Raw genomic sequence first — 13,634 nt, forward strand, 5'->3', positions numbered from 1 at the left:
AGTTTTCATTCCAGGTAATTTCATGGCTAATCAGAAGATGTCTGCTGAGGTCTCTGACTGGTATGCAACCCTGCATACATGTCTCCAGGCACATAACTACCTCAGTCTATAAAAATGGGAATAATAAATCTAACTCACGCTGTGAAACTACAAGCCCCAAATGACCACTGTGCAATTTCTGAGAGAAGAAATGAGGAAAATGCAGTCCATTCAGTCTAAAGTACACATAAAAAGCTTATTCTATTTTTTATTTTATATGTATTTAATGCAACACAAAACGTGTTTTTATTATTTTAAAGTGACTGTATACACTCATACAAACACAATTATCTTTAATATTGTCCATTTATAACAATAATCCATCCAGGTTTGTACAAGAAATAATTATCTTCTTGGCTGTAAACTTTGACTCTGAACCAGTCAGATACTACAAGTACCACAATGCACCGCGGCAACCCTAAGTAGGAAAAACATGGCTGCCTACTGTTCACTGACGCTATTTTTATTTACCTTTCGTTTGTTTTGTTTTTCAGTTAACAGAGGAAGAAAGAGCTGGTGTCCGAAGCAGTTTTGAGTCTTTTTAAAAAAAATGTCTTCAGGGTATCTGTCCGAAGTGACATTTTCTTTACAGTCGTAGAGAAAGAGACTGTTTCCGACCTCCTGATTTTTCACGTTTTCGCTTAGCTGTCAAGCTGCTCATCATCTGTCTGCCTGTTTGCCCTTTATTAGCCTTCATTAGCCCGCTCCGCTCGTCCACCGACATAACCGCTACCTGTCCGTTAATAACCGCTATGTTCAGCCCCGTGAAGTCTTCTTATTTCAGAGTCAGTCCGACCATTGTCAACAGAGAACTCGGTAAGACCAAGATGAGATAGCAAGAGGACACGTCCGAGTGCTAACACGCGGTTTACTGTGGCGAGGGCTCCAGCGTTAAACAGAAACTTAGTAAAGAAGTCAAGAGAATCCTCACACGGCATGTTTGGGAATCTTTTCGAGGAGGACGAGGAGGACGAAGGCTTCTCCTCCACCTCCACCAAAGGGAGAGTGGTTAAGGTGGGAGGAGAGCCTCCTCCAGCCCGGGGAAAAAGCAATCTGTGCGGTATCAAAAACCAGGGAGGGACGTGCTACCTGAACTCTCTGCTCCAGACCCTGCTGTTTACCCCAGAGTTCAGAGGTGAGTCTACCTCACCTTCACTTTTACTTTATGCTTTTGTGGATTGTTATTGTATTGTTTCCTTTGTTTTAAATGTACCCCAGGATGAGTAGATGATACCTTGTACTAGTGCAATGACACTATCATTCACATTCAATCTGCAACGTTGTGTAACAAAGGCGGTTTATTTTCTTTACTTACACATTGTTTGCTTTGATTTATTTTGCAGAAGAGTTGTTCAGTTTGGGGCCAGAGGAGTTAGGATGCCTGGAAGACAAAGACAAACCAGGAGCCAAGGTAAAGTGGATGATGATGATGATGATGATGTTGCCAAAAAGAAGAAAGCTGTTGTAGAATTACTGTGAAACCACAGGTATAATCTGCATGTGTCTCTAATTATGCAGGGGATTATCTTAATCTGTGTAGTCGAGTAAGATATCATGGACACGTTATCACTGATAAAAAGGATGTTGAAAGTGAGGATTTATGTATTTAAAAGTCCAGTGTGTAACATTTAAATTGAATTATTTTAATTTGACAGGACAATTAAATGATAATACCTTTACCTGTAAGAACTTAACTTTTTCATTGCTCAAGAATGAGCCTTTTATATTTATATCAGGAAGTTAGGTCACCATGTTTAGCCCACAATGGACAAACTAAACATCTTTTGAGCTTTAATGCTAACTGAAAGCTATATACGTTCTCTAACATATTTGTAAGGGTGTAAGTGAATTTTACAGTACCAATGAATTGTTTATGTCAGCGTGAGTTAATACCCTTGAATAATGTATGTAATTGTATTTGCATGTCTAAAAATAAGAGTATAGTTATTCTAATTTTTATAGAATATATATTATTGTGAACTTCTTTGTCTTGTCTGTAGTAAGATCTGAATAGAATAAGGCATTGTCCTTTTTTCCCTCAGGTCAGAGTGATACCACTGGAGCTGCAGAGATTGTTTGCCCGCATGTTGTTGGTGGACCAGCAGAGCGCCTCCACAGCCGAACTCACTGATAGCTTTGGCTGGAACAGCAGTGAGGTCAGTTCCCATTATTAGAGTCGATAAGAAAAAGAGAGCGAGAGAGAGAGGCTTAGGTTACAATACAATCATTCTCATGATTTATTTAACTCGGTCCTGCCTGCATATACACGATGACATTCTGATTCTCAGCTGCATCTATGCACAATAAATCCATGAAGATGGAGACAGAAACAGACACGGAATCCTGTCACACTTTTCCAGGTCAAGATGCTACATCCAGTGCTGTGATTTAATTTGTACCAGAGATCTAAATCATATTAATATAACATATAACATTGTAGTTAATGGAAAATTAATATAGCAATATTTTAACTGTTTTTATTTCTGTTTTCCTCTTCTTTCAGGGCACAAATCAGCATGACGTGCAGGAGCTGAACAGGATTCTGTTCAGTGCGTTGGAGCACTCTCTTGTGGGAACCACTGGTAGTACATTTATTCACCAGCTCTACCACGGCATCATCGTCAACAGCATTGTCTGCAAGGAGTGTGGGAATGTCAGCCAGAGACAGGTGCGTGGCCTGCAGTACGTGCAGGGCGTCGCTCCTCATCATGTCATGTTTTGTCCTATTTAAAATCATTGATGGTCTTTTTTGTATTCGGCCAATGAAAGAACAGCAGAGTCAATTCGTCACTAAGTATGTCTCTGTTTCTTCTTTAGGAGGACTTTCTGGACCTGACGGTGTGTGTGTGTGGCATCTGTAGCCTGGAGGAGGCTTTGTGGAACATGTTTGTGGAGGAGGAGTTGTTTGAGGGCAATAATTTGTACCGCTGTGCACAGTGTGACAGGCTGGTCACTGCTGCCAAGGTCAGCTACAACTTTTAATCTGTGCTCATTTTGCCTTTCTGTGGAAGTTTTCTACAAATAAGACAATAATGTTTTTCTTTTTCTCTTCTTTACTCATTTCGCTGTTGTTCAGTCTGCTAAGCTGAAGAAGCTCCCTCCATTCATGACGATGTCTTTGCTGAGGTTTAGCTTTGACTTTGCCAAATGCGAGCGATACAAAGAGACAGGACGCTACAGCTTCCCCGTCACCATCAACCTGAGGCCTTTTTGTGAGCAGGTATAGTCATTAATGTTCTTTCTGTTTGTTTAGATTAGGTTTATTTAACAATCCAATCCCAAAAACATCAGGACTGTAATCCTGATGTTTTTGGCCTTGGAAGAACGACATAGAACATGTTTTGTCTTCTTTGAAGTACTAAAAATTAACCCTCATGTGTTTCTCTCTAACAGGTTGATGGAGAGGACTCTGATTACTCCTATGACCTGTTCTCTGTGATCATTCATAAGGGCGGCTGTTACGGTGGCCATTACCATGCTTATATCAGGGACATTGACCAGCTTGGTCAATGGGAGCCTCCGGTGAGACAAACTAGTGCTTTATTATCATACTTATAATATATAAATATCAACAACTGCAGGATGTTGAATGTGTGTTGTGTATTGTTGTCAGGAGGCGGACTGCAAACCTAAAACTCAGAGGAAAGCCAAGGAAGAGGCCAAAGATGTGTGTGAGCCAAAACTGCAAGAAGACGACCCCTTGTCTGTCATTGCTGCTATAATTGTTCAGGTACAGCGACAATAACTGATCATTTATTGATTTGAATAAAGCCAGAGGTGATGGAAAAATCAGTGAATTGTTTTCTGTTCATTCTGGTTTGTTAGGAGCCGTCAAAGAGTGTCCCGATGGACCAGCTGGGCCAGAAACTCATGGATAAGATCGGTTCATCCTGGAGCAAAAAGTTCAGAAAACGCTATGGTCCCATCGGAAAGGTATTCTTGTTTTTCGTCTGTTTCACATTTTCATATTTCTCCAAGAAACACATTTTTCTCTCCCATGTTCCCTCTGCTGATGTAGTTCCTGCAGTCCCACAACAATGTCTTCATGTTGGTGTCGAACGGTACTAAAGTAGCTCTGAAAGCAAACCCACCAAGTCCAGTGGCTGACCCTGCTGTCCCGGCAAAGCAGACCATGACCTCAGATCTTTCAACAGCCTCAGGCTCAACAACCGAACAACAGCAAGACCCAGACCAGGAGCCAGAACTAGAACCAGAGGTAACAGGTCACACTTTAAAGGTCTGGCATTGTAGAAGGTCACATGTCCAGATGTTTAGATGCTGTATACATGCTGTGAGATGACTATAAACACTGACTTCATTTGGAAGAGAAGATGGCTCATAAATATAATTTTTTATATGTTTAAAAGTGGAAAAGTCTATCATATGTTCATCCAGTGTTAAAGCTTTTGAAATTATTGTTCATAATTGTCCTACAAACACTTTAATGCCATATTCTGAAGGTGCATCTTCTTGTCCATCAGCAGGGTGACCACTGGTTTGACCTCAATGACTCCGCTGTGACCTCCATCAGGCAGTCTGATATAGAGAAGCAGTTCCAGGGCAAAGAGAGTGCGTACATGCTGTTCTACAGGAAGACACAGCTGCAAAGGCCCAGCGAAGGTAATGGACTCCAAATATTCAACCACTTGGTTGGAAAAAGGGCCCATTAATAATGATATATAATATGTATGTGCTCTCATTATGTATTGATTTTATTTGATATTTTCAGCCTTCAACAATCCACAATACAAAGTTCCCCCTCGCCTCGTGCAGATGGCTCAGGAAGAGAACGTCAAAGTGCAGGAGATGCGGTACAGAAAAAAACTCCACCACATAATCACATTACACTTCAGTTTATCTACTCATCCCTAACACTGAGTATATTAGTGTATAATCACTAAAGACGGATCTGAATCAGCATTGTTTGTTTTATAGTGAGAAGTTTGAAGCCTCCAATAACACCGTGGAGCTGCGTCTGCATCTGGCACCGTGTTACTTATTAGAAAACGGAGCTTTGCAAGCAGCCAGCAGAGAGCAGAGTGATAACACCACCCTCAGCTTTGACCGCAGAAAGACTGTGGGAGACCTGTGCTTAGCCATTTACCAGGTAACTTATTTCCCAAATGTCTTAGTTGTTTTAGACCCTGAAAGAACAGAGAAAAACACAGTTAACATCTTCTCAGATGCAGGAGCTGTGGGAAGGAGATATGGCTTTGACTGTGGCCAAGAGTCTTCCAGCAGGTCTACACCTCTACAACACTCTTACAGGTCAGACATCCAGAGAAATACTGCAAGAGAACAGTGAAAGTTAGGATCTCTGATAATATTTTTTCTGGTTTTCAGATGATTCCATCTCCCTTTACAGCGCAGGCATCCACACAAACTCTGACCTGTTTGTGTGGAATGGCAGAGAGGTGAAGTAAAACATGAGTCTTTCACACACACGTCAGGTGTCAACATCCAGACCAATTCACCTTTTTTAATCTCCTCAGGTTTGTGGTGCATCCATCCTCACTGGGGCTGAGTGGGAGCCTGTGTTGCTCACTGTTGTCCGTCCGTTTCTGGGTGAAGATGAGAAACAGGAAGTGGAGAATGGCGTGGCATGTGAGGAGGAGAGCAAAGGACCGTTTGAAAATGGGGGAGCAGGACTCAAGAGAGAGGCGAGAGGTTTCGCCGGTGGTGCGACACTCGGGGAGGTGAAGGAGGCACTGGGGGAGCCGAAGGAGAGTCTGCTGTGCCAGAAGCATAAGAGAGGACGGAGAGAAGAGCAGGGAGCAGGAGAGGGAGGAGGAGCCAGCGGATGGAGGATTTTCCCGCCCGGTGACATGCAGCGTACGCTAAAAGAGCTGTCGCTCAAAGATGGCGATGCGTTGTTGGTGTTGGAGCCGCAGTCGTTTGACAGCAGGTAAAATCCTCCACAGTGTGTCTGTGTGGCTGTTTAGTTTACACGTTTTACATCTGTCTTCTTTAACGTTGTGCAGTGTGTTTACTCTCAATGGAGACGTCGTCACCGTCACTACGCCGTCTGACTGCCGCTGGCTCCAGGTGGAGTTTCAGTCCCCTGGAGAAGGAGGAGGAGATGTTGATGAGGAGAAAAGGAAGAAAGTTAAGGTTCCAGCCACAGGAAATATGGTTGGTATTATTTTCCGCCTGTGTATTTGCTCCGTCATGCTTACCTCTCCGTCATCGTCCTTCTCTGCCAAGCATCACATTGTTCTTTCTGGAAATCCTTCAGTGGTGTGTAATGTTTGTGTCACAGCTGCTGGGTGAGGTGAAACAAAGAGCCATAGAGGAGCTGCAGCTACAGGAGACGGCCTCAGGCAAGGCGCTCTCCATGTTACACATAACCGCACGTATTTGCACATGTCTGCAAGGGATTCCCTGATCGTCCCCTCTTTCATGAGAAGCCAGGGTCCGGAATTTGTTTGCATAGTTTAACAGCACATGAATTTGCCTCAGAGCAATTTTGACATGATGAACTTGAAGGGTAGTTAAACTAATCCAATACATGTACATGTGTACAAATTTAGAGCTTTATGTTCAAATCTTGGATATAAAACTTATTATTTGTCCTATTTTAGACTATGATTCATTTGCTGTTTTCTTGACTTGGATTATGTAGTGAGGCATCAGGGTGACTTGCTGTGGAATAGATTAATATATATAGATAGATAAAGTGACTCAACGGAGGATTTCAACCTTCAAATAAGATTATTTTGATATCAACTCAAAACACCCATATCAAGTCTACATTGCCTGTATTGGCACTAATGAACTCATGGTTTTGGGTCCATGCCACGAAAAAAGAACTACAAAATTCACCTTAATCACCTTAAGATGTGGGATCTTTCCTCTGCCAACTGAAAACAGCAAGATTCTGTTTCGATTCCAGTTGTTTGTGTGATCTGGGATGAGATCGCTGATCTACGTCAGAGTTTTTCCTCTCCTGTTTATTCTCTTCATTCATGTGTTGTTCCTGTCTCACTGACCAGGTGCACAGTGGTGTCTGCGACAGGTGGACAGCTCAGGGAAACTCCTTCCTCCAGGTACTCTGTCATTTGTTTCCTGGGGGTGCAGAATTACTAACAGCTGGAAATCCCCCTTCATTTTCACTTAATATTAATACACACATGCCTTTACCGTGCCCCTGTGTTCAGGTACTATCCCTGCTTGTAATTTTTCTTCTCATCGTGTGTCTTTGAAGTCGTCGCAAACACTGACTGAAGTGCGCTTGTCTTTGCTCTGGTTTTACCCGACAGTGTGCGAGGAGCTGAGTGTTCGTGAAGCGGGGGTGCGACTCATGACCACACTGACTCTCTGTCCGGGAAATGCCCCCAGAGCATCGCAGGTGTGTGGTGTTTTTATTTGAAATCCCCAATAAATCACTGGGAGTTTACAGCGGCACAGGTGAACGTTAAAGTGAAGATGAGAAGCTCTTTAAATCACCCATTCTTGTTTGTAGTTGTTTTTTTTTTTTTTTGTGTGTTGCAGCTTTTTTTGCATTTCTCTGTGGGCACAGCGCCCTCTGCTGGCATGGAGATGGACATCATTGTGGAGGAGACCTGCACTGTCAGAGAGGTATAAGAAAAATTTAAACATTCATACTGACATTACCTGTGTGTTGTTTTGTGTAAGTGTTATTTAATCTGACTGTTTTTCAGTGTCTTAAGGCAATGCTGGATGCTGTCGGACTTGATGGTAAAATTAAATGAATACAGTTAATATTTGATGGTTTACTTGATGCTTAATGATACCAACTATAACTGATTGTTTGGTTAATGTGCAAGCAGGTTCCTTTTGGCATCTGAGGAGGCTTAATTGGTGTGAGGATGTTGGAGAGCCACTCATGGATATGGTGAGTGGCTTTTTATCTCTTCATTGAAAGTCCCTTTTTACTTGTGTATATACATAATTTGAATAAATGTAAATAATATTTCCAGTGAAGGACAACAAAAAGTAATGTCAATTAATGTAGAAATAGTGTGGACGATGAAAAGTCCAGCCTGATTTATGCTCCGTCTCAAGTGAGTCGAGTGAAAGAAATGGACAGGAAGAGTTCTGTGGGAGCAAAACCTCTTTGATGGCTCCTTTTCTTGTGCTGCTGTTCTCTCAGTAATAATTAATTTAAATGATCTTCCTTCTAAACAATGGGACAGAAATGATCAGAGACAAACTGTAAACCAGGCTTTAATGCAGTCAAAATGTCTGTTAAATGCAGAGTAAACAAAGCCATGTGTGGTTTTTTTTCAGGATGCATCTCTATCAGAGCTGAAGATAAGCAGTGGGGAAACATTAGTCGTCACAGAAGGACAACTTCCTCCAAAGGTTCTTAAATATTGAGGTTTTTTTTTGACACACATGAACCCAACATTCGCTCTCAAGTCATAAGTGTTGTCTTTTTTTGGTTGTTGTTGCCAGGGGTTTCTTAACTTATCCATGTGGATTTATCTGGATCCCAACAACACGGACGCAGATTTTCAAACAAATGAAACCAATAATCACTCGCCTCACCAGTTGAGAAGCATCGGACAGGTGGAGATATCGGACGAAGCCACGCTGGACGAGCTCAAGACTCAGGTACAAACGTTGATCATGTGATTATGGCGTGATTTTTGTCATAATCCCTCTCTATTTATTTAAGATTGTTTCCCTTTTTCTTGTCCATGTCTGAATCAGGTGTTAACACTGCCTGATCTTCAGAATGTGTGTGTGCCGACCAATGCATTCATGCGTGTGTGGCAGCTGGAGGGAGGGAGGCTGACACGAATCCTCAGAGGACAACAACTATCGCTCAGGTCTCACCTCTGTCTTTGATATTCATTATGAAAGATAGAGAAAGTCTTTTCTTGGCTCAGATTTTCTCTCTTCTTTCCCCTGATCAGGAAATTGAAGCTCACCAGTGGAACAGATCTGTGTGTGCATCAGCTGCTGAAGGAGGAGGATCTTGGGTAAGATTTTGAATGTAATACATTTCTGTGATGGGTTTCCTATCATGTGAAGTATTTCAGCATTCTTCTTATCCCTCCCCCTCTCTTTTTAAGGCCTAAGGAGTTGTTACTGAATGTGAAGATGGGAGTGCCAGGGGAGAGGAGTTACTTCCCTGCAGAGGAGCTGCTTTGGGACGCCTCCCATGATTCATCACCTCGCTCTCTGCGCACACGTCTGGCTGCACATTATGGCATTTCTCCCGACTCGCTGCTGCTGGCCAAGTATCAGCCGGACAAACACATTTGGAAAGAGATCTCTAATTGGGTATGAATGGACGTTCATGAGACATAAACATATTGTTATGATTCTGTTTTTATATCGTCAGAATTTTCAATTGTCTGTCTGTACATCAACAACTTGAGCCAATCCTTTCAAATTTGGCAAAAACCTTCACTTGGACTCAAGGATGGACTGAAGGTCGCGGTGACCTCACAAACCTTAGTTTTACAAATTAACTGTTTAGGTTTCGGTGGCCAAAGATCACAGACATGTTGGCCTCACAAAACATGTTTTGGGCCATTTAAAAATTAAAATTTGTTAAGACAACATGGGCTATTTATTTGTCTTGTCCTGTGTCTTTGACCTTCAGACTCAGCAGGTCTCCAAAAAGAAAAAGAAGAGGGCAGAATCTCTTCTGGGAGCGATGTTCCACCTCAAAGACGGCGACACCATCGGCGTCAAGGTATGAATGAAACTCTGATCGTTTGAGAGACTCCGTGTTGCTCTTGTGTGTTTAATTGATGTTTTTTTTTCCCCTCCAGAATCTTCTGATTGACAACAACAGGGAGTTTGTGACGCTGGAGGACGAGCAGGGGCAGCAGAGGCTCAGGGAGCAGGCAGAGCAGCGCAGGAAAGGGTCAGACATCTGTACTCTGTTTAGGATCATTGTCATCACTGCCTGACTATTTTAATCACACTTTGTATTCCCTGTCTTATGTTTAGAGGAAACACTGCGGCATCTGATGATGCCGAACCACAGAAGAAGTCTGGACAGAGCAAATCCAGGAGGCCGGAGGTGGCTCTGTCCATCAACGTCGGTGAATTCAGATAGCACCGGCTCTCAAAGGTGCTCGGACAAAATCACGACTACCTATAAACTGCAACACGTGAACACATTGCAATGAGGACAATCCACTTTAAATCTTTTAAATCTAATACACAAATATGAAATCCCTTTTTTCTCAGAGAACAAAGTTCACCTTTTGATTGTCTAGTTTTTATAGTAAGATCATTTAATTTGCGTCGTTTCTATGCAACATCACCTTTTTTTCTGTTCATTACATGACCCGTGTTTGTCTTCTTTGATCACAACCATTTATTTAATTTCACTACAGGGAAATGTAAAGACCGTGTGACATCAGTGAGTAATTCACAACCTTTTAGAGTGTTCTTTCTTTTCTCTGTTTACCTTTTTTTCAATTACAAACCTGCTATAAAATACTGTATTAAGCTTAACTTGACTTTCTACATTTCTGCTGTGGTAAAAATGTCTTGTTAACGGCGATTAACTCAAGAAAAAGGATGAACTGTCGCTCTAATTGAACACAGGAGCTTATTGTGATTGTTGTTGGCTACACACACACACACACACACACACACACACACACACACACACACACACACACACACACACACACACACACACACACACACACACACACACACACACACACACACACACACACACCCACCCCCCCACACACACACACAGCTTAACAACAGAGGAGAGACGGGCCTTTAACATGGAGATGCGTCAGTGCCGCTCCGTCCTCTCTACCTCACTCTCTACCTCTCACTCTACCTCTGCTCTGCTCTGTCATGTCGGTTTTCTTCTGAGTAAAGGACGGTTAAAGTATTTAGACGGAGACTCTGTGTGCAATTTTCACGTCCTTTGTGTTTTTACCACACTCTTAATAACTCTGTATTATCTGCCTTTATTCATTTTCTGTAATTGGAGATCATTTCACGAGTTTGTCCTCTTATGGTTGAGCTCAGATCTAAAGCTAACTGACTTCTCTTCCACATCATGTTGTCATTTTACCTTAGAAAGGAAAAACTATAGGGAGCAAAAACTTTGTTATAAAACGCACTTTGATGCAAAATACGTTTTTTTTTTTTTAATGTATGTTAAAGTAAAGATCCCTGAGTCTTTAGTGAGGAACATTTAAGGATTCATTTGCATGCACTATACTATAATGTGGACTTGAGGGAAGTAAAATCTAATTTGAAAAATGTAAGTAAATAATTGTATTACTGTGTTAATTGTGATTTATTTTTCATGCGTTCATCTGGCCTCAGTCAGTGCCAATGATTTACAGGGTTAATGTGACAGTGGACAGATGTTTGGATTTGTGTCAGATTGAATCTGATGAAGATATTTTACCACCATTAAAGGTTTACTGCAGTAAATATCAGTCTTTTATCGTTTTTCTGTGTGAAAACCCAACGTGGTGCTCGACTGGGGTAAGTCTTCAATTGATTTATTCTTTGCTGGCATTTTTTGGTCTCTGGTGAACAAAAATATAATAAAAGTATGTAATAGAGATAAATAAATATTAAAAATAACGCACTGGTAACTTTGGCAGTGAATGATGAGGATGCGACACATGGAAAAAAAACCTTATTGAAAAGTAACAAACTAAATTCTCAACAAAATACCTTTTTTTACTTAAAGTACATATTTGGAGCAGAACATTGTAAGTAAGTTAAATTTGATCAAAAATGGTTTATGTAGGTATTTATTGAGCTACCGTAGATAGATAGATGAATTAAAACCATACATAAGTGAATTAAATACAAAAACAATAACATAAAACATAAGAACAAAGAATAGGAACAAATAATTCTTGATTCAGACGGAAAAAAAAACAATTTCGTCTCTTGTTGACGGTGCATTTAAGGAGTGCACGGCAGCGACCAATCAGCGTTCACGTTGCCGCTGACGTCACCGCGCTCTGTCCTCAGCATTAATTTGGCAGCAGACGCAGACGCAGCGTCTCCTGCTGTGGATTAATGTTCACTGAGAGGAGGAATCTGTGACTCTTTGACTCTGAATCTTCTGCAAACATGGTCGATGCTTTCTGCGGCACATGGAAACTGGTGGACACTCAGAACTTTGATGACTACATGAAGGCTCTGGGTGAGTACTCTATACTATAACTATAATCATGTATAGTAATGTTGTATAATATAGTAGTAGCTGCAGATCTGATATTGACAAAATCAATAAAATGATATTTGCTGTGATTTATCAGTGCATATTTGTTTGTTTATTTGTGTGTATTTTATGTCTTTATTTGCACAGGTGTTGGTTTTGCCACGAGACAAGTGGGCAACGTGACCAAACCCACAGTGGTGATCGGCCAGGACGGAGACAAAGTGGTGGTGAAGACTCTGAGCACCTTCAAAAACACGGAGATCTCCTCCAAACTGGGAGAGGAGTTCGACGAGACCACGGCTGATGACCGACACGTCAAAGTAAGACACTCTGGACATGGTGGACATGACCTCCACTGTCCTGGGGCATGGGATTCTTATTTTTAAAAAACGACTTTTTTAAAGATAACACACTAAATTAAGAGCAAATCTGTGAATTAATAATGTTTTTGATTGTTTTTTGATATTATTATTTGGTTTGTAAGACATATAACTGAATCGATTACTACATGAATCGTCAACTATTTTGATAATCAATTGATAATTTTTCATTATTGGGACAAGCTTTCAGATTTTTCAGCTTCTTAATATGTATGTTCTGGTTTCTTTGACCCATGAAACAAAAAACATAATTAAAACTGAATCATTTCAGTACTCGATTAATTGAGAGGATAATCGACTGATTCTTCGATTATGAAAATACTGCAGCCCCAGTAGGTTCTTGGACGGGTGCTTGAAATCCTTGAATGTTGATGTGTTGCTTTCAAGGTTTGAAAAGTGCTTGACTGTTGCATAAAGTGCTGGAGAAGAGTGTCTTGTGTGACCTGTGTGATAATGACCTCAAACGCTGCGTAGAAAGTGTGACCCTGGAAAAGTTGCATGAAAGCTGTAAAAAGGCCTCGAAACAAATCTCCTTGTTCTAGATCCGTTGTTTTTTGTAAAAAAAAAAGAAAAAAAGAAGTGAATTAAAAGCTCTTAAATGTTTGTGTTTGCAGTCGACGTTCACCATGGAGGGAGACAAGTTTGTGCAGGTGCAGAAGTGGGACGGGAAGGAGACTAGATTTGTGAGAGAACTCAAGGACGGGAAGATGGTGATGGTGAGTCTTTTTTATGGCGGTGCAATAACTGATAGAACTTTACACCCTCATAATATCAAAATAATGCCACTTCCGGTAATTCTTAACCCATATAGCGTAAAGTGATAAGAGACCAGAATCTCCTTGTCATTATTGAGTGTTTGCTGTCTCTTCTTCTCCTCATCACAGACTTTGAACTTTGAGGGAGTTCAGGCCGTCCGCACATATGAAAAAGCCTGAACTTGAGCAGCCGACGATCACCAATATTTTTTCAATAATAATCATGTTGTTATTGTATGTTCCTGATACCGATCTTTTGTAAGAAGTGTAAGACTGTGAATGACCTCAGTGTTTCAATAAACTGCCTGAACCATT

General features: G+C 41.2%; 2 protein-coding genes across 2 annotated transcripts; both read left to right on the plus strand.

Annotated features, from left to right (window-relative positions):
- Positions 1-975: 975 nt before the first annotated feature.
- usp40 (ubiquitin specific peptidase 40) lies at positions 976-11,110 on the plus strand (the record flags this gene model as incomplete). The annotated part of the gene is made up of 31 exons (XM_083910221.1): positions 976-1,174; positions 1,383-1,450; positions 2,082-2,195; positions 2,543-2,707; positions 2,857-3,003; positions 3,116-3,259; positions 3,433-3,561; positions 3,653-3,769; positions 3,865-3,972; positions 4,058-4,255; positions 4,521-4,659; positions 4,769-4,850; positions 4,975-5,146; positions 5,223-5,307; positions 5,383-5,453; positions 5,532-5,944; positions 6,021-6,171; positions 6,299-6,359; positions 7,032-7,085; positions 7,299-7,387; positions 7,531-7,617; positions 7,701-7,737; positions 7,830-7,894; positions 8,290-8,364; positions 8,458-8,616; positions 8,716-8,834; positions 8,922-8,987; positions 9,081-9,291; positions 9,617-9,709; positions 9,789-9,883; positions 9,970-11,110. 31 exons carry the CDS (start codon positions 976-978, stop codon positions 10,076-10,078), a joined length of 3,822 nt encoding a protein of 1,273 aa, XP_083766347.1. The 3' UTR covers positions 10,079-11,110.
- A 900-nt stretch (positions 11,111-12,010) lies between these two features.
- Positions 12,011-13,634, plus strand: fabp7a (fatty acid binding protein 7, brain, a). The gene is made up of 4 exons (XM_083885863.1): positions 12,011-12,166; positions 12,332-12,504; positions 13,179-13,280; positions 13,449-13,634. The coding sequence occupies exons 1-4, from the start codon at positions 12,094-12,096 to the stop codon at positions 13,497-13,499; spliced, it is 399 nt and encodes a 132-aa protein (XP_083741989.1). The 5' UTR covers positions 12,011-12,093; the 3' UTR covers positions 13,500-13,634.

Source organism: Microchirus variegatus, assembly GCF_963457635.1.
Source record: "Microchirus variegatus genome assembly, chromosome: 2".
Lineage (NCBI taxonomy): Eukaryota > Metazoa > Chordata > Actinopteri > Pleuronectiformes > Soleidae > Microchirus > Microchirus variegatus.

Coding starts and splice junctions, on each gene's coding strand:
- fabp7a (XM_083885863.1), top strand. CDS start 12,094: ATGGTCGATGCTTTCTGCGGCACATGGAAACTGGTGGACACTCAGAAC. Junction 12,167..12,331: donor TGACTACATGAAGGCTCTGG/GTGAGTACTCTA, acceptor TTATTTGCACAG/GTGTTGGTTTTGCCACGAGA. Junction 13,281..13,448: donor AGGACGGGAAGATGGTGATG/GTGAGTCTTTTT, acceptor TCCTCATCACAG/ACTTTGAACTTTGAGGGAGT.